At 56.2% G+C, this 19,894-nt stretch overlaps 1 protein-coding gene and 1 long non-coding RNA gene across 8 annotated transcripts; one reads left to right on the forward strand and one right to left on the reverse strand.

Annotated features, from left to right (window-relative positions):
* Positions 1–521: 521 nt before the first annotated feature.
* GOLGA2 (golgin A2) lies at positions 522–16,820 on the reverse strand. 7 transcript variants are annotated; one of them, XM_042912689.1, is made up of 27 exons: positions 16,591–16,820; positions 14,879–15,001; positions 13,831–13,911; positions 11,683–11,799; positions 11,350–11,393; positions 11,166–11,229; positions 10,706–10,765; positions 10,435–10,515; positions 9,588–9,626; positions 9,238–9,300; positions 9,058–9,151; positions 8,857–8,963; positions 7,622–7,680; positions 7,184–7,325; positions 6,001–6,090; positions 5,786–5,893; positions 5,455–5,542; positions 4,365–4,702; positions 3,971–4,084; positions 3,097–3,342; positions 2,942–3,017; positions 2,651–2,739; positions 2,212–2,394; positions 2,012–2,114; positions 1,822–1,928; positions 1,586–1,739; positions 522–1,498 (listed from the first exon to the last, which is right to left on the reverse strand). In XM_042912689.1, exons 1-27 carry the CDS (start codon positions 16,675–16,677, stop codon positions 1,272–1,274), a joined length of 3,084 nt encoding a protein of 1,027 aa, XP_042768623.1. In that variant the 5' UTR covers positions 16,678–16,820; the 3' UTR covers positions 522–1,271. The 7 variants fall into 7 exon arrangements, with proteins under 7 accessions (XP_042768623.1, XP_042768624.1, XP_042768625.1 ...); XM_042912690.1 differs by lacking the exon at positions 13,831–13,911; XM_042912691.1 differs by lacking the exon at positions 10,435–10,515.
* Positions 16,821–16,945: 125 nt separating this feature from the next.
* Positions 16,946–19,341, forward strand: LOC122204896. The gene is made up of 4 exons (XR_006195829.1): positions 16,946–17,116; positions 17,404–17,452; positions 18,398–18,482; positions 19,255–19,341. It is a non-coding gene; the product is annotated as an uncharacterized LOC122204896 (long non-coding RNA).
* Positions 19,342–19,894: the final 553 nt, after the last annotated feature.

The following is a 19,894-nucleotide window of genomic DNA, read 5'->3' on the forward strand; positions in this document are numbered from 1 at the left end:
CCCAGGCCTACTGGGAAAGGCTCACAGGTCCTTATTCTAGGAAGCCTGCTCTGCCCACTAGGGGGGCAGGGCCACCAACTCAGCCTGGAGGGAGGGCTGGGGGCACGGGCACGCACTATGGAGGGACGGGACAACAGGCCACCAGAGGGGCAGGGTGACGCCACAGAAACTGCCTGACCTGGAAGTCGGCACTCTTGAGTGCTGGGACCTTGCTTGCCCCTCCCCAGGATTGGATCAGGCTTCTGAGCCTCTTGGCCATTAGGGCATGAGCCCCCCCCCGCCCCACCACCACCACCTTCGAGTCCCCCTGAGATCCCCCAGGCTTCCCCAAGCAGCAGGAGGGCAACAGGGCTGGACCTTCTCTAACGGCTCCTTTGGGCAGGTTCAGACACAGCGGGGCTTTGCACAATCCAGAAGCCTGCCCTCTGCTGGCAGGACCTGCTCCCTGTTCAGCACCCACAGCACAGACCCCAGGACCTAGTGACCGGTGACTGGAAAAGAGGCACACACGAGGCCAAGCGGTATGGCTAAATCCATTTATTCTGAGATAAAAAGCGAAACAGGAGTCGAATTACCCCTGCAGGACCCCGTCCCCACCCCCTTCCTCTCTGTCCTATGCTATCAATAAATAAGTTTCCCTATATTCAAATATTTAATAGAAGTTTCTCCCCATTTGCCAGTTCAAACCTCTGCTATGGTACAGGGGCTGCCCTATCCCCAGAATATACAAAATGTTACACAGATAAGTATGTACACTGGGGAGGGAGCTGGGGAGGAGCCCACCCCGCCACCAGCTTATGCCTTTGCTTGGCTTGTTAGCCCTGACATCCCAAGGCCTGGGAGAGTGCTGCCCAGTCACCTAACTGGACAGTGTGGGGGCCACTTGTGCCCCAAAGTGCCTCTGAAGAGAGGATGCATGAGCCCCTCTGAATGAAGGACTACCTGATGGGGGCGAGGAGGCCACCAGGGAGCCCCTGCTCCCCAAAAGAGGCAACCTCCTAAATAAACTATATTTATTGAGCCTCTGGCTCTTTGTTTTTCCGGAACTGTGAACAGCCCAGAGATAAAGATACAGCCGTTGCCAAGGTGGCAAGGGGTCTGTACGTATTTGTCTCCTCCGTTAGGGGGTTCATCGTACCCCTCTCGAGGGTCTTATCTTGGTAGTCTAAGGAGAAAAGGGTGGTCGGGAAGGAATGATAGGGTGGTAGGGACAGGCTGGGGGCAGAGCCCCCAGCCCCAATTGTCTAGGCTTTGTGTGCTAGTGTTAACTCCTAGACCACCGTGATCTTCACCTGATCATTTTCATCGGCCCGGTAGAAGAAGGGGACACAGGGGTTGTTGCCCAAGCCCGGGCGTTCTCGGGGGTTCTGGATCTCACACAGCAGCTGCATGATCTGCTGAGCGGTGGGGTTCTCAGCTGCAGTGTGGCGTGACAGGGCCTCTCCCTGGGGAGGCTCCGCACTGTCACCGTCGGCCAGGCTCACTTCTCGAAGATCATCTTCGGGGGGAGAGAGAGGGGCGGGGCCCTGAGCGCTGTGCAAGCCCTCCCCCACCGCCCGCCCACCCGCCCGCGGGCTCTACTCACCACCCCGGCCACTGGCAGCGCCAAGCTCTTGGGCTGGGGGTGCCGTAGCGGGTTCCCCAGCAGGGTTCTGGGCAGTGGCCAGGAACTTGCCCTGCCATTCATTTCGCTCGTCCACCAGACGGAGCACCAGCTCCTGCAGCTCCAGTAGCTTCACCTGGAGGGAGAGGTGCTGAGCCCCAGCTCTACCCCGGCCCCGCCCCGCCCCCTCTCTGCTCCCGGGGACGCTGAGGGCCCACCTTCATTTCTTCTTTATCCTGAGCCAGTCGGCTAATGTACTCCTCTTTCTCCCGGTGCCGCTCCTTTAGCATGGCCCTCTGATTCTGGTAGAGGGTAATGTACTCTCCTGCGGGGCAGACCGGCTGACGCTCAGGCTCTGCGAGCCCTCACGGAGCTCCCCCGACCCCGGGGGCTGGCCGGCCCGCTCACCTATGGTGTCCGTCTCTCCAGAAAGCTGGATGCAGCGATGCTCCAGGTCCTCCACCCGCTCCTTCAGATCCACTTTCTCCTGCATGAGCTCCAGGAAGCGGCTCTGCAGCCACAGCAGCGGGGGTCAGGGCCGGGCAGCCCTCCCTATCCATCTCCGCCCCCCCACCCCGCCGGGGCCGTGCCGGAGCCGATTCACTCACCTGCAGCTTGTCCATGGCCACCTGGAGGGCCTGGTGGGTCTCCCCAGGCACGCTGTCCTCGGTGGTCCCAGGGGCCACCAGGCGAGCCAGGCGCTTGCAGCGCAGCCTCTGCTCCTTCAGCTGCCCGCGCAGCCGCGCCTGCTCCTCCTCGGCACTGGCCAGGGCCGAGTTACAAAATGCCACCTGCGGGCAAGACGTGTACGCGTGCGCCTTTGTGGGGGACGCTCGGGACGAGCCGGGGCCGGGGAGGCAGAGAGGCGCTCCTCTCACTGCCTCGGTGGGCACACCTGGTGTTTCGAGGATGGCGCAAGGTCGGACCACCGGCTCCCGGGGGAGGTTGGGGGTCAAGAGAAGCCGAGGGGGGCAAACCAAGAGAGGAGAAGGGTGGCGGGGGACCCCAGAGGGAAGCGGGAAGGTGGGACGGGGAAGGGCCGCTCACCATGGCCTCGCGGCTATCTAGGTCCTCCGGCATGCTCAGCTTCGGCGGGGCTGCCTCCCCGTCCTTCTCCTCACCGTCCAGTCCGTCTCCTGTCGAGGCAGCCGGAGGGGCCTCAGACAACCCAACAGGGGAGGTGGAGCGGGCAGGGGAGGAAAGCCGGGCTCTGCCCCACCTCCCAGAGCGACCCTGGGCCAGCGCGTCCCCGGAGGAGGAGGAGGAGGATTCGCCGCCCTGAAGTCCCCCCTCCTCCTCCTGGGGCTCCGTCCTCTTCCCTGGGCCGGTCCCGCTTACCTTCCTCAGGCACAGCCATGAGGTTCAGCTGCGCCTGGAGCTGCTGGTTCTGCTGGGTGGCAGCTTCCAGGCGTCCCTGAGGGGCCGGGAAGGAGTGAGAAGGGATACAGGCCGCAGGCCCTCCCCGGGGGGGCCCGGCGCTCCAAGCCCCTCACCTGGGTCTCCTGTAACTCTTGGCGGGCCATCTCGGCCTCCGCCTTGCCCTGAACTTCCTCGTGCTGCAGCCGGTCCATAAGCTGCGTCTGCAGCAGCACCTGCTTCTGCAGCATCTCCTTGTCGGAGGCCAGCTGCTGAAAGGCGGCCACGTGCTGCTGATAGGCCGCCACGTACTGCTGCAGGTGGCTCACGTACTGGTCTCGCTGCTGCTGCAGGCTCTCGGCCTCCTGGCTCTTCAGCTCCACCTGCGGGAAGACCCTGGGAGTGAGGCAGGCGGCCTGCAGATTCGGAGCCGGGACCGGGGAGGTAGGGGCAACAGCTCTTTCTGCCGCCCTGCCGGGGGTGGTTGGGGAAAGGGGGGGCGGGGGGTGGCCTGGCTCCTTCACTCCGGGACCTCAGTGACTGCCCCCTGGCGCAGAGCCCCACGCCTCCCTCACCCAGACTCACACCTCCTGACAACCTTCTTGCCATTTTAACTTTAGTGGAAAATCGAAGCGCGGCCCCCCCTTAAGGGCATGGTTGTCATTTAACCCTCGACACCTCTGTAAGCAAAAGGGTCATCTCCCTTCTAGATTAAGGAAACTGAGGCCGAGAGATGAGAAGTGAAGAGTGACCGCTGGGGTCAGAAGCCACAGCTGAATCCAAGAAGCTCTCCCCCCTCACTGGGGGCTCGAAGGCTCTAGCTGGAATGATGACCTTCGGCCCAGGGCTACCCACTTCTCAAAGTCAGGAGCAAGGAGCCACGAGGAGCTGTGCTCAGAAGGACTCTGCCGTCACATGCCCCCGCCACCAACCCCAGGCTGGAACCGCGGGTCCTGGCCAAGCCCCCCCCCCCCCGCCCCCCCGGGCCTCTGCAGCTGACGCAGGGGTTACCGTCTCCTTCAGCTCCGCCAGCCTCTCCTGCAGCTGGCCCAGCTTCTTGGCCAGCTCCTTCTTGACATGCTGCTCTGACTGCAGCGCGCTGGAAATCTCCATATTCTCGTTGCTCTGAACGAAGAGAAGGAATCGGCGGCTACCCAGTGTGGCCAGAGACCCCAGAGCTCGGTGTCTGCCTCCCACAGCTCAGGGAAAGGTGGAGGCAAGTGGGAAAATCCCCCCACCCCACTCATCTGCGCTCACAGGTGCCGTGACTGGCACCATTTCACGTAAGGTCCGTACCCCGCCCCCCCCACCGGCCCCATTTTACAGGCGGGGAGACAAAGGCCCGGAGAGGTCAAGGGTCTTGCCCAGCACCAAAGGACTCAGCCAGGGAGGAAGGGCTGCGCACCAGCCTGACGAAGCCATTCTGCAGCTCAGCCAGCTGCTCCTTGAGCTCACGGTTCTGGGACAGCGCACGGCTGATGGTGGTACGGTCATTCTGCATCGTCTCCAGAATCTGCTTGCGCTCCTCAGCCTGCTCCCCCCAGCACTCGGCGGCCCGCTCCAGCTCCAGCAGCCGCTGCTCCTGCTCCCAGTTCAGGCGGCTCAGACCTTCGTTGTCCTGCACCTGGGCCCGCAGCTGCCCTGCCAGGTTCTCCAGCTCCTTCTGTAGTCGTTCAGCCTCCGCCTGCAGTCGCTCTTCCACCTCCGAGGGCCCTGCTGGAGGTTCCTGGGCTGGGGGGACCTCTGCGGGGGGCACGTGGTAGAGGCTTCTTATCCCTGTGCCTTCAAAAAACCCCTCTTTCTGGTCCGCAGCTCCTAGTTTTTTGGTTTTTTTTTCTTTTTTAAAGGAGGCTCCACGGGGCGCCTGAGTGTCTCAGTCGGTTGAGCATCCGACTTCAGCTCAGGTCATGATCTCGCGGTTCGTGAGTTCAAGCCCCGCGTCGGGCTCTGTACTGACAGCTCAGAGCCTGGAGCCTGCTTCGGATTCTGTGTCCCCCTCTCTCTTCGCCCCACCCCTGCCTGTGCTCTGTCTCCCTCTTTCAAAAATGAATAAACATAAAAATAAATAAATAAATAAATAAATAAATAAATAAATAAAGGAGGCTCCATGCCCAACAAGGGGCTGGAACTCACGACCCCAAAATCGAGAGTCGCACGCTCTACCGACTGAGCCAGCCGGGCGCCCCTTGGTCCACTGCTCCCAACTGGGCTTCCTCACCCCAAACCTTGGCTTCCTGACCGATAATCCCTCACACTCATAGGACGTGCAATCTTTCCAGACACTTATGAATAGAGTTCTTCACGTTTTTATGCTCAAGACAACACTGGGTGGTTGACAGTGGGCACTCAACCCAGATATGCCAACTCCTGGTCCAGACCTCCTTCCCTTGGCCACAGTGCCCTTCCATCTGTCCGCCTTCCTAGAGCATTCGAAGGCATCCTCGCTGGCCCTCTGACACCAATCCTGTTCCCCTACCACTCCGGCCCCAGCTTACCTATCTGTTTCTTCAGTTCAGCCAAGCTGGCCTCCAGCTCCTGCACCTGACTCACGCTGTGCTCCTTCTCTTCCTTCAACTGCTGCATCTGCCCAGAGCACAGAAGGGATGGACGTGTGGGGGGTGGGGAGGGAGGGATGGGCATGTGGGGGCTGCGGAGGGAGGGACGGCCAGGCAACCGTCGCCCTCTCCACCCACCCCACCCCCACCGCCCCCGCAAAAACCACCCAGCCACCTCTGGCTGCACACAGCAAGTGACAGCCTTCCCATTTTACTGACGCCCCGAAAGATCAAATGACCTAAGGTGGGGGGGCCGAAGGTCACACCTTACCTTTTCAGACATCTGTTTCATCCTTTCCTGCCAAAAGGCATTATCCTCTTTCAGATTCTCTACGTACTTGTCTCTCTCCAGCTGCATATGCTTGAGGGTGTCTTTCAGCTGCAAGAACGGGCACAGAGGTTAGCAGGGGCAGCCACGGGGCCTCACCAGCTCCTGCTTGCCTGAGATCATCCTGCTTCCACACCCCTCGCCCTGCAAGGCCTCACCTGCCCCACACGTGTCTCCAGCCGTGCCCGTTCTTCCAGGGCCTGCTGTAACTGTTGGTTGCTGTCGGGGGGTTTAGACCCACTAGCAAACTGGAGAGTAGAAAACGAGAAGGTTAGCGTTGGGAAACCGGGCTGCTCTATGCAGGTTCCCGCAAACGGGTGTGCGCTAGGATAACGTGCATCCACATCGATGAAGAGGTCCACCCTCACGTCATTAGTACTACGTCCGCAAGCCTCATGTTTACTGAATATTCATTGTAAGTGGCCCTCTGCCTCCCAGGCCCATCAACCTGGTGTTCATCCTTCCAGATCCTTTCTGGCTATAATGATTAAGGCTACAGAGTGGTGCTTGTCCCAGAGATGGGGTGTTCAGGTCACAGAGGACAGGCATCCATCAACTCCGGAGCAAGCATAAGCCCTCACTTTTTCTATCTCCAGCAGGCCATTTGTTAGACTGCCCATCACAGGAATGGGCACAAAGGAGGCATTCCAGTCGTACTGGGTGGATGGATGGGTGGATGGATGGATACGGAGCTCTGTATGCTGCCCAGGCCAGGCCGAATCTGCAGACTCGTGTTTTGCTCTGGAAGACTGACTGTAAGAGGAGCCCTGACAATTCAGGTCCCATCCCGAAGAAAGCAATCAGGAGGGTGACAGACCGTGGGAGAAACAGTTGGGGCTGTTTCGCTAGGAAAAGATCTTAGGGAGGACAAGGAACCTACGCACACTCCTTCTCAGAGTATCTGAGGGTCTGTGCTGATCTGGAAGGAAGAGCCTTGCCGAAGGAAGTGACGTGAAGGCTGAGTGTTGCTCAGTGTGAAGAAGCACTGACAAGGGGAAGCTCTCTGACCCAGGCACCCTGACGACCTGGTGGCCCGGCCTCCGAGAGGAAGCAGACAGACGCATGGGCTAGAACTGCCTTGTTATGTGTCATGACTCGGAACTATCATCTATACGACAATGGTTTTCAACCGGGGCGCTTTAAAAAAAAGCAAAAAAAAGCCCCATCCCTGAGATTCTAATTCCACAGGTCTGGGCGGGGCCCGATTTGTAGATGCTTTATCGATGTCTGCAGCAGGATTCTACGGCAGGAGCAGCACGAGAATGCAAATCTTCCAGCTCCTGGCTGGAGACGGCGGCCCCAGATGGATGGGGCCCCAACTCCCTGGGACTCTGGCCTCACCTGCTGCAGCAGGAGCTCCGACATCTCCAGCTTCTTCTCCAGCTCCTGCACCCCAAGCTGCAGGGCCTCCTTCTCTTCCATACAGACACGCAGCCTCTCTTCCAGCTCCGAGTTATGCTCCTTTAGGTCCTCGTTGTCTTTGCTGTAGCCACGGGCAGCAAAGAAAGGTACGAGTAAAGAACAGAAAAGAGCGCTCTGGTGATCCACCCACCACCCTCACCACAGAGCCGCAGAACAGTGGCGTCGGAAGGGACCCGGGGATCAGGAGTCACAAGTGGCAGGCCAGAGAGAAGACAGGAGCGGCCTGAGGCCACGGCCTGTGTTGATTGCACAGCTGGGCCCAGAGCCCGGCTCTGCATCTGTCCTAACCCATATGCACCCACCCCCCCCCGCCATGTTCCTGTCCCCCTCCCACTTCCCAGCCCCCAGCCATCTTACTTGTTCTTGTATAATTCCAGTTTGAGGGCATCTCGCTCTTTGGTCAAGTCCTTGTTGTGCTGCAAACACAGAAAGGCGAGGTCAGGATCGGGCAGGCAGAAGGTGCGTCTCGAGGACTAATGGCCGCACAGGGACTCCTCTAGAGCTGTGCTTCTTCAGCCCGCACCCACCCTTGACATTTCGTTCAAAGCATTCCCAAGCCCATGTTCTCACGTGCCTCGGCTAAGAACTCGGTAAGGGTGGGAGAGAGCCACAGCTGGCTAGCGGAGGCCCACACAGGGCAGGTAGGACTGCAATCATTATTACTAGCGGCACCAGCACTTCTGAACCTTTACTGGGCACTTTACTGGGCACCGAGCTAACAATCGCACCGAATCCCCGCGATCACCGCCTGGGGGAGGCATGGGTGCATGTCTGTTTTACAGGTGAACAACACAGAGTGGCACAAGTTAAGTCGTCACCGAGACAGAGCTGGGATTAAACATCTGGTTCTTCACCCATTTTCTCCCTGGGGTGGGGGAGCAGACACAAGGAGGGGAAGTGAGTTTGCATCGTGATCCTCTGTTCCTTTTTTTTAATGGATGGTCTGTTCACACAGCTCACCACCCAGAAGGACAGAGGTGACATGCCTCCCAGCTACTCTGTTTCTCTCCCTGGGTATTTATACATCCTTTCACACACTTCGTATCTAGCACACACACCCTTCTCCCCTTCCTGTACAAATGGTAGCGTACTGAAAGTACTGTTCTAGGGGCACCTGGGTGGCTCCATCAGTTAAGCATCCAACTCTTGGTTTCAGCTCAGGTCATGATCTCATGGTTCATGAGATCGAGCCCCAAGGCAGGCTCGATGACCACCTGGGACCTGCTCGGGATTCTCTCTCTGCCCCTCCCCCACTGGCACATGTCTCTCTCAAGAACAAACATTAAAAAAAAAAAAGTACTGTTCTGGACTGGCCAAGGTCCACAGCCCATGGAGGGCAGGGCTGGCTCTCAGCCTCTGGGCTCTGCATTCAGTGCTCCCTCCAGAAAGCAGCTCCCACCCCTGCCAACTCCCTCAAGTCAGCCAGCTCAGCCCCAGGTTGCTTTTAATAACCACATAACTTTAAGGCAGCGAGAAATGGCCCGTGCCGCCTTCTGGGCAGCAAGACACCCCGTCGTACAGAAGGGACCTTCAGGCCATTCCCCTGTCAGGGTAGCTGCGCCTCCAGTGGATGGGTCAGCTGCTGGGCTCACCTTGTCCACCTGTTTCTGCTGTGTAGACACAGCAGACAGCGTGCGCTCCAGCTCTCCTACGCGCTGGCGGGAAGACTGCAGGCGACTAGCAAGATCTTCAGACTCTCCTGGAATGACAGAGTTCGAAGTGGGACCCAGGAAGGAATCCCACCAAAGCCCTGCCAATGTGCCAGGCTGAGACATGGGTGTCTAGACTCCTACCTGCTTTCTGCCTGACTGCCTGCTGTGTATGGACCAAGGCTGTATGTAAATCGGTCTTCTCAGACACCAGAATCCCTATGGTCTGGATGTGAACCTTTGGGAGGGAAGGGGAAGCAGCCGTGAAGAGGAGGAAAGGAAGCGTTTCCTGGGGGGTGGGAGGGAGACCTTGACACCACACACCTGTAGCTGTTCCCTTAGAGAACCCTGTTCCTTCATAAGCTTCTGCTCAAACTCCTTCTTCTCCTGCAAGAAGGACACAACATCCCTGACTGGGAGGAGGCAGAGTTGAAACAGCAAAAGACACGCTCCTGGAATGCCACCGATGGCCCAGGACAGGCCCAACAATGAGGTCAGATTTGGGGCCCGGGGGGGGGGGGGGGGGCAGCAGAAGGGTAGGGCAGGGGTGCGGGAAGAGGGGGCCCTTTATTTCTCCAGGCTGGGAGCAGACCCAGACGAGAATGGGCCTCTACAACTGAATCCTCCCCAAACCTATCCGCCACGTAATCAGCAGACAAATCATGTTACGTTACTTTTTCCAGTTGATCCAAAGTTTCCTGGTGCTGTTGTTTCTGTGGAGAGAGTCAAAGGAGGGTAACTGAGGCTGTCCCCCTTTTACTACCCTCCCCAGACCAAAACGGAGGGATGGGCAGGGGCCAGAAATGGGTTTTAAAGGGAAAGTTCATGGGGACATGAACTGACAGACTCTCCTCAAGTTCCCAAGGCAAGAGACCTTGGGTCTTGGGTGGTTTGCCTCACATCTACACAAGTGAGTCTGAATCCAGAATACCCATGAAAGGCCAAGGACATAAACCTCTAGAAACGGGAGCTGAGAAACGAGACTACCCTTCTGCCAGCTCGTGGCTTGGAAGGGTGCACTCATTCAGCAGATATTTACTGAGCGTGTACCATAGGCCCCGTTCGGTTCTTAACAGCAGGGATATGGGAATGAAGGGCCCTGATCTTCTGAGCTAAATCGGACAGACTCGGACACCTCGAATTCTACCTCCTCAGGAAACTGAAGCCCACAGAGGAAAGGTGACTTGTCCGAGTTCAGAGACAGAGCAAATTAGGGACTGAGTCAGGGCCAGACCACACCAGTCAAGCCAGTGCTTCCTCCAGAGGCAACAGCCCCGGGGCAAGTGGGGAGAGGACTCGAGCAGGGGTGTCTGGAGAACAGAGAGGAGGCAAAGAGGGCAGCCACAGAGAGCCATGCTGCATGCTCCGTGCTCCGGGGTCCCTCCAGCTGAGACCTAGGCCCCCCAGCACCCCACTCTCCCTTGGCAGCAGGGGCCCCCAGCCCCTCTCTTCAGAGCCCCAGGGGAAAACTAGAGCCCCAGATTGGCAGCGTGAAACCAGGGGACCCCACTGGACTCTTACCAATTCCTCTATCTTGCTACTGAGTTGTTTGTTTGTTAGATTGCTGGAGTCCAGGGCTAGTGATAGCTCTTGGTACCGGCTCTGAGGCGCATGCAGAGGAGGAGGAGGAGGAGGAGTTGGACGAGGGCGGGGGGAGAGGTAGAGAGAGCAGTCATTAGGGTTGGGGGCTGTCTGGGCTGTCTCAGCTGGCAGAGGGGCACCCAGCCCCCGCTGTGGGAGGAGGTGGGGGCTGGCCTGCAGGATCACTGGGCCGTGGTCCAAGCCAACTTACCTCCAGATCCTTTATGTTAGCAGAAGTAGCCAGGCCCTCCCCATTGATGTAGGATGAAGACTAGGAGACACGAAAGGGCTCACATGGAGACGCGCGCTGTCCCCCTCGGTGCCTAAGCTCTCCAACTTCCTGTCTTGCCCAACAACTGCAAACTTTTCTAACTTGGCAGTAACCCCTTTGTACCAACTCCTCCTGGTTCTTATCTCCCCCTCCTCCATCCCCCTCCCGGGCAGCTCTCACTCCGTGCTGTCTGCAGCAGGATCAAACGAGGTAACCAGCCTCGAGGTCCAACCCCTTCATTCGGGGAGCTTCAAAGAGGACACTCAGAGGAGCTGTGACGAGCTACACATCAGCCAGCAGGCCAGCTGGTCCCAGGCTCTTCCCTCTCTCCACCTCTGTTGCCTTCTATCATGTTTTCCCTCCCCCTCTACTCCCCTTTGGGCTTCAAGTTCTGGGGTACCTCAGACACAAGACCATTGAGCTGCTGAGAAAGCTGTCGCAGGCTCTCGGTAGATGACAGACATCTGCGGATGAACACAGGAGTCAGGGGTGTAGGAGGCTCGAAGAGAAAGAGGGGGTCACGGGCAGTGGCCCGCCCCAACTCCCTCAGCCTAGGGACCCCTGCCCCCATAGGAGTTACTCACTTGCTTTCTTCCATGAGAAAAGGTTCATTTTTTGCATCATGGTTCTGTTAGGGAAGAAATGCATGAGGTAGTCACTCAATTTCTGGTAAGACCACCCAGGGATGGGGGCGGGGGGGAGCCAAGCTCATTCTGACAACCTTCCATCTTCCCAAACTTCAAGGAAAGACCTGGTCTTGGCCTCCCTCACTTCAGTCCTCGGGAAGGGTGCTTGGCTCTAGAAACCAAACTACCTGAAGAAAGGAGACGAGGGCCCAAAGCAGGTACGGTCCTCTGAGGAGGAGCACAGGGCAAACGTACAGTGGGGTGGCAGGCAAGGGGGGAGGGGGCACAAACCTGAGTTGATGCCATGCTAGTGACACGGGGGGGACTAGCACAGGGGGAAGGGACACCGCCAGGTGACACGGTGTCATCAACAGTTGGTGCAGCAGGAGCGGCGCGGTCTTTGGGCGCCTGTCACAGAACAGAGCAGGGGGTTAGGGGCCATGCAGGTAAGAAGGTGCCTTGCTGCCATGGATGCAGGGGTACAGAGCGGGCAGGACAGGGGTTGCTGTGGTCAGAGTGACAATCGCACATGCTGGGAGCCACTCTGGAGCGTGGAGGGCCGCTCTGCAACCTTCTGGATGGCCAAAGCTCAAAGCAGGGTATGCATGACCTCCTTCATGAATACGTGATGGCTTTGCTCTCCCTGGAGCTCAGCAAGAGACAGTACCAGGCTCTGACCTTGGCAGCCACAGCAGGTGGAAGATAGGTGTGCCCAGTCAGGGAGGAGACAGGCACGGCTCTTCCGGAAAGCCAGAGTGACCCTCACCCTGGGCCCCTGCTGGGCAAGAGGGTGGTGGTGATGGAGATGTGGTCAACGCCACCCTCTGCCTCCTTCCTCTCTTGCTCTCTTTTCCTCTCCCCCCTGCTCCCCCCAATCACTGGCCATGTTTGCCTTATTCAGGCCTTTTCTGGGAAAGCAGCTGCCCAACTAGAAGCCTCACCCTATGCCTGCAAGTAAAAAGAAAAACATGGCCACTACCCCCACCCCAATCTTCTGGCTCTAAAACCAAGAACCAACCCGAAAAGCCAGAGGTAAGATGTCTACCCTCTGATTCTTGACATTCTGGAGAACAATCCTGGGAGTGGGGACAAGGAGCCATGGAGAAACCACTTCCTCTTCCCTACCTGGACCTACTTGCTTGACCAGAGCCCCACCCAGACTCTTTCCAGGCTCAGGCCTGACACTTAGTCCAAGCGTCTGGCCCCTAGAGATCTCATGTCCTACAGGCCAGATGAGCAAAGAGATGGGGAAGACGCCTGACAAATTCAAGTTTGATGAGGGGAGAGGACTAGGGAGCAAAGGCCCAGCCAGTGAAGCCAGCAGGAGGAGGCCATACCTCTTGCAGGGCCCAGGGCTAGCTGCTCTCTGGACCCATCAGCCCTGGCCTCTGACAATCCACCCCTACCTCCCTCCTTAGATCAAATGCTGCAGAGCCTGGGGAGCTGAAGATGAATCATTTGCATGTTTACTGTCCGTGCTGTGACCTTTGACCCCGGAACCTGGTGTTGCCATGCCAACCTGTTCAGGGAACCTGGGTTCCCATGGATCCCTAGCACTAAACACAAGAAAGTTCAGAAAAGGACAAAAGTAATTTTCTGAGGACTTAAATATATATCACACGACAATCCTGTGAACACCCAGGTTATTTCACACCGTTAGGTCTTGTAGCTAAAGTCTGGTGTGTTTAAAAAACACTGTCCACCCCCCCCAAATGTCCCATTGAAACTAATCTCTCCATGATTCCTCATTTCTGGAAATGCTGTCAGCTCTGTCCAGGACCCTGCAACCACAAGCCTGCATTGCGGGAACAGAAAACCAAAGTGGGAAACAGCTACTGAGACAGAGGGGGTTTAAAAAAACGACAAGCAGGGGCACCTGGGTGGCTCAGTCAGTTAAGCTTCGGCTCAGGTCATGATCTCACAGCTCGAGAGTTCGAACCCCACGTCGGGCTCTGTGCTGACAGATCAGAGCCCGGAGCCTGCTTCAGATTCTGTGTCTCCCTCTCTCTCTGCCCCTCCTCCACTTACGCTATCTCTCTCTTTCTCTCAAAAATAAGTAAACATTAAAAATAATAAGACAAGAAGGATCTGGGTCTTCATTTCCAGGACCACAGCAGGATACAGACACGGAATCGTAGAACTCAGTGCAAATCCAAGCTTCCAGACTCCTCTAGGCCTGTACTCCCTTCCCCATGCCCCTTAGCGGCTCCTCTGAGCCTATAAGGTATGTCTCACCTTCTCCAAGATGATAAAAGATGTGGGGGAAGGAAAACAAACCCAATCAACCAAGCAGGTGAAAAAGCAGACATGAACAGGCTGAGGGTTAATGACAGCAACATAAAATAAGCCAGAGGCAAAGTATCCCCCAAACCAGAGAAGCCTTGGAGCATGCACAGCTGGGAAAGAGCAAGCCAGAGAGGGGGCTCGGCACTGCCTCACCTTCCACTTGTCCAATGGGGGGAGCGCTACCCCATTGGAGCGGTTAAGGTCGGACACCAGCACCTTCAGAATGTCCTGAATCTACAGGAGGCGAAAAGGGAGAAACAAGGGCAGGGGGAGAGAGAGAGAGAAAAGTGGCTTAGAGAGAGGTGAGAGAGTCAGGGAAGGAAGAAGAGATGAGGTCACGAGAATGGAATGCTGGAAAAGAGAGACGGGAACGAACCCATGGCCTGTGCCGCCTTCCCAAACGGCCACCTGGCGCCTTGCAGAAATCAACGTGCACAGAGAGAAAAGTCCCCTGAAAGACGCAGTGACACAGAATGCAGTCACCTGCCCGATGCAGCTGTTTTCTGAATACATGCGTGAGACCCTCTCCTCAGGCCCAGGATGCCGGGGATGAATCTGACGGGAATCTCATCTCTGTTTCAAAAACCAGACTGCCGAGGGAAGGGTTCACTTGAACAAAGGGGGCTCCAGCTAGAAGTCTGGAAGACACTGACCTGCTCCAACAATATCATCTTACAGATGAGGCCACTGAGGCCCAGGGGAGGAAGCGATTTTCCTGAGGTCTCCCAGCCAACAGGTGGCAAAGATAGACTCAAAACCCACTGTCTCCTGACCCAAGTGCTTGGGGCTCTCCTCACCACACCCTGGGCCTCTCTTGGTGCTTCCTAAGGGAAGGCTGTGGTGGCATATGGCTGTTCGCACTGCCTGGCTTCCCCTTGAAGCTGGGGATGAGGAAAGTCACCCCATCAGTCACACAGCACCACCCTTGACTGAATGTTCACCCCGCACAAGGCCCTATACTAAGGGATTATTCTAAAAACAACATCAATCGTCTCATTTCAGTGTCACGAGTGTAAGTCAGACAACAATGACCCCAATTTTTACTGACGTGGAAGTATATCCCCAGCAGGGACAGGTCTCCAGCAGAGGGACAGTTGGATTCAAACCTGTACCTGACACTTTCTCCACAACCTTCATCACTGCCCTTTACTACCCCTCACGTACCCCTGTGCCCCCGGAAGCCTGGCCAGCCAATACTCACATCCTCAGGAGAGTGACAATCATCAGCAGTGGTTGTCTCAGGGCTACTGCCATTTTTAATCTTCCTTTTCTTCTTCGATCCTGCAGGAATACCAGGGCTATTCCTCTGCTGATACTCTCTCAACTGCAGCAAGGAAAAGCAGTAGGACTCGTGAGAACCGTAAACCCCCATATTCACATCCAGCTTTGTTGTTTACAATATACTCCTCTATCCGCCACCTGATTTAATGCCACCAGGAACCCGACAAGATGTTGTAATCCTTAATGACTGCAGACATGGATGGGTAACGGGCCTTTAAAATAAAGGGGGTGGGGGCAATAATGGAATTTAAACCCGGTCTTCTGCCTCTGAGTTCTGGGCTTATGCTACAAAATCAGCAGGTGCCAAGAGGCAATCCCAGAGGCACAGAGGTGGAAAAGTAAACATCTGAAACATCTGAATAATCAGACATCAGAGTCCATTCCTGCACATCTGTCAAGGCTGCAGACTGGTATTTCTCAAACTTTTACACCAACAGACCCTGACAGCAGAAAGCAGTGAAGGCACACGCCTGGTGAATTTGGAAACACAACAGAACAAGGGCAACCCAAGCACCATTTCAGAGAGAAGTCTATTATAATCTTACAAATCTATGCAAATGTCATATTATTATGACATAATGTGTCACAACAATGTGTATTAACTTGTAATGTAATTATATGTAATATGTAATGTAATTATAATGTGTAATAATGTGTATTAATATGTAATAATGTGTATTAACATAAAAGGATTTTTCTCAAGAGAATTAAGCAAAAACTGAGGCTTTGGTCCCATATTTATCCTGTGGCACTCAGGACACTCCATGATGATTGGGGGAAGATTCCCAGCTGTGAAGTTCAGTTTCCAGAGATCTGTTCCACAGAGGGTAAGCAGATCTCACTCCAAAGAGCAGTGATTAAGAGGCACTGGTTCCAGAATCATAGGAAATTAAAATGTGAGGTAGAGGATTCAGATTTAAAATGTCAGAAGTCTTTCTGAACAGTAGAAACCTAGGAGGATACCAAACTAAAGGAAACACATTCCCCCCACTGTCACCAAGGTGTTATCAACGTGTCTCGAGCACTAGTGAAGTCAATGTCTAAGGATGGGATACAGTCTAGTAAGGGTGCTTGAAACCCCTCCCACCTAGGTCCTACAGTCCCCAGTTCCCTTCAAACTGGAAATTTGTGCCATGACCACACACCAGAAAGGGGATGAAAACACAGGGGGACTGAGTAGTTAAGATCAAACACCAGGCTCCTGGCGCTAATGACAGTTCCGAGGGGGATTGTGACGTAACTACATTCCACTCCTCCCTACCGACGCCCGCGGCTCCGCTCCGCGGTGGGGGAGGGGAAGGCAGGGCCAGGACCCAGGTCCTTGGAGACCGGGATCGGCCCGGGGAGCCCAGGTCGTCTGGTTCTGGGTGGCAGAAGGCGAGAGCCGAGCCCGGAGTGGGGAGCCCAGGGAGTCACTGCCCAAAGTCACCCAGGGGCGACGGGAGGGGGCGGGGGCTGGGCTGCCAGGGGGCGGGACGGGCTGAGAAGACTTTGGTGGGGGAGCGGGGGGCCGCCAAGGGGCGCCGAGGGGCTCTCCCTGTGTGCCTTAGGGGCAGCACAGACTCTGACCACCGCCCGGCCGTCGAAGGGGCCTTTGGCTGGGTCAGGGAGCCGCGACTCGGCACGTTTTACCTTTTTCCTGGCCGCAGCCAATTTGCTCTGTCGGGTTTCTTCCGACATCACGGGAAGGGAAAAGGGACGGGGGGTGGGCCACATCATCGCGATCCCAGCAACCACTGCGGAGTTACTCCCGGTAGTCACCGCGCAGACGTGATGGCCAGAAAAGGAGGGACGGGGCGTTTCTAGCTCCAGCTGGGCGGGCGTGGCCTCAATCCTCCAATTCTATTGGCCGACAAGAGAGATGAAAGGGAAAGGGGGCGTGGTTAGAGCCCCGCGAGCTCAAAGGGACAGGTGGAGTCACAATGAAAGCTGCGCGCGCAGCCGCTGTCCCCGCCCACCTCGGGGGGGCGGGGCGGGGCGGGGCGGGGCCTGGGCTCGCAGGATGCGCGCGCAGCTCGCTACCTGACCGTTGCCGGTCTCCATCCTAAGCTTCCGGTTACCTGGCTGGCCTGAGAGGCCGCTCTCCCGCCTCCGCCCTGGACGCTCCTGCACTGCAGACTCCCCCGAGACGGGGGCCCCGGACCCCAGGGCTCAGAAGGTGGGCGAAGAGCGGACAGCAGGGCGAAAGCGCATCCCTTCACGGCCCCTCTCCTGATGCCTCATAGCCCTGCCCAACTCTCATCTCAGAGATCACTTCCAGAGCCCCCCATCTAGCCCTCCACACTCCCCTTCTCAGAATCCTCCTTCCTTGAGGATCCCTGCCCTGATCCCGGACCCTATCTGCCCCCTTCCCAACTCCTTACCTCCTACACCCCCACATACCCGTTTCCTCCCAGCGCGGATTCTAGGTTCAATCAGTCTTTTTTCCCTCGGATTCCTCTCCAGGACTCAACCAGGACTTTCCAAAAGTTGCCGCGGGGCCTTCCAATCCCCTGTGAGTACCCTTGTGCCCGCCCCCCTTCTCACCCTCCACGGCGTAAGTGGGTGCTGCCCCCAGCCCTCCTCCCCGTCCCCAACAGTAGCTGACCCACCCCAGCCCTCGTCAGGCCTTCACCCAGCAGACCTTGTTCTGCTGAGAAACTCCAGGCCATTTCTCAAGCCTTCCCCTTCTTTTCCTCCTGCCCACCAAGCTTCAAAGAAGAAACGGTCTCCTGGCCTTTGCCAGCGGTACCCCACGTTCTCCAAGCCGGCTCTGTCTCTCCTCCCTCCTGACAGCACCGCAAGTGGTTGGTTTTGTTCTTTTTCACACCACGATCCACCCCACGCAGAAACCATTCTCATTCCCTCAGACGCATGTGTTCTTTCCTGCCTTGGCCATCTAGATACACGCTCCCCTTCTGGAATACTTTCCTTCCAGCTTTTTGCCAAGCTGATGCTTGCTCCTCCTTTAGAGTTGAGGTCCCTAAGAGAAGCCTCACCCCAACTTCTGGCTCAGTCCGGTTGCCCCGTTAGGCGCTCCCTTAGCACACTGTATTTCAAGTTCAAAGCACTTTTCGGGCTTGTTGTTAGCTGGTTAATTATTTGTCATTCACTCATTCATTTGGCACATTTTATTGAATGTCCACCACGTGCCAGGCACTGTTGGGGACACAGTGAACAAAACAAAGTCCCTGCCCTCATGCATTTTACACTCCAGTGGTGTAAGGCCAACAAGGAGCATAAGGTTATTAATGAAACGTCTATGTCGGGTGGTGATGGATGTTATAAAGTATCAGGACAAAGGAATAGTGGGCCATTGAGAAGTGACCGTTTTAGTGGAGCTCTCTGGAGGGAAAACACAATTATTGGCTGTTGTATATACATTCTGTGAAGGCAGGGGCCAGGCTTGCTGTCTTATTCGTTGCTGAATCCCTTCCTCGGTCTCTTCTGTCCTGTGCAGACAGTTGATCCAACACACATTTCCTGAAGATCAGCAGCGTCCCAGGCACTGGACTTCGCAGCTTTTAGAGGCAGAAAGGGCAAAGGTGAACGGCAGCTCCCGGGAAGGGTTTTGTTATCCAATGAGATGATAAGCCCAGCGACATCATAGACTTGAGAATCCAAGTAGACTTGAAGCAGATTATCTGAGGTCAGATTAGGGGCCAGGGTGAGCCCACTGGTTAGGATTACGTCTGGCTGGGAGTGAAAGAAAACCCCAAATAATGGTGGCCTAACCCTAACCCTCAGGGACCCAGGTCTATATCTTGTTTTACCACATCTTCAACATGGGTTCCACCTCATCGCCCAAGATACTGATCAACTCTATCATTAGATTCACATTCCAGCCAGTGGGAAAGAGGAAGGCCAGAGAAAGGGAGGCCCTCTTCCTGGAAGGACAGTTCCCAGACGTTGTACACACCATTTCTGATTAACTTCTACTCGCCAGAACTTAACAGGGACCACATCTAATTCCAAGGGAAGCGGGGAAATGTAATCTTATTAAAAGGTGGGGGGAGTCTGTCAGCAGGCAGAAGCAGGGGTAGGCTGTTGAGGACAACTTGTAGGTTCTAAATTGTGCATAATGGGTCAGTGTGGCTAATGACTTTTTTTTTTTTTTTATTGCTTTATTTTTGAGGGGAGGGGGGCCAGAGAGAAAGGAGGACAGAGGATCCGAAGCAGGCTACACGCTGACAGCAGCGAGCCTGATGCGGGGCTTGAACTCACAAACCCATGAGATCATGACCTGAGCCAAAGTTGGATGCTCAGCCAACTGAGCCATCCAGGCGCCCTTGGCTAATGACTTTCTGTGTCGCTCAGCGGCCATCTCCCAAGTCTGGCCAGGCTGATGGAGGCAGCGAGGATTCTCTGCACCTTGACATTCAGAAACTGAAGGAGAAGAGGGACCTGCTGGACACGGAGATCTCCCAACTAATATCTGAGTAAGTCTTGCTGGACCCCTCAGCATGTATAAGATAACTTTTAACCAGTGCCCAGTAACTGAAACCCAGCCGCACTAGCTTAGTATAAAACCAAGGACCGTACCCCATGCCCTGCTATTGGATTCAGGGCATCCAGCCCAGCTGTGTGTCTCAGCTGAATCTTTCAGGTAGGGTGTGGTCAGACCCAGGAGGACCTGGAACTAGGAAGAGGAAAGCTGTCCAGAACAGAGGTTATCCCTCTCACGGTCTCTCTCTGGGCCCTGGTTCTCTGCCTCTGCTCCCATCTGCACATGGACTCCATTCTTTCTCTCTCTGCAGGTGGGATCCTCAGTGCCTGGGGGGAAGCTGGCTCTTTCGCAACTCCTAGATTTTCCCATGCCCCATGCTCTGGCCACGTGGCATAGACTGAGCAGCCTTTGAATGTGCCTTTCACACATGAGGAGATCTGAGTAGCCACTCCTGTGCTTATCTGTGAATCCCTCGGCTATGGCCAGGGTCACATAGTACCAGCATGTGGC

The sequence above is a fragment of the Panthera leo genome, chromosome D4, assembly GCF_018350215.1.
Source record: "Panthera leo isolate Ple1 chromosome D4, P.leo_Ple1_pat1.1, whole genome shotgun sequence".
Classification (NCBI taxonomy): domain Eukaryota; kingdom Metazoa; phylum Chordata; class Mammalia; order Carnivora; family Felidae; genus Panthera; species Panthera leo.

What these genes read in the sequence shown, in the direction of transcription:
- GOLGA2 (XM_042912689.1), bottom strand. Translation starts at nt 16,677, where the DNA reads ATGATGTGGCCCACCCCCCGTCCCTTTTCCCTTCCCGTGATGTCGGAA. An exon ending in CCCCATTGGACAAGTGGAAG is followed by an intron (nt 11,800 to 13,830) that starts GTGAGGCAGTGC and finishes GTTCTGTGACAG; the next exon opens with GCGCCCAAAGACCGCGCCGC. An exon ending in TGGAGAGACGGACACCATAG is followed by an intron (nt 1,929 to 2,011) that starts GTGAGCGGGCCG and finishes TCTGCCCCGCAG; the next exon opens with GAGAGTACATTACCCTCTAC.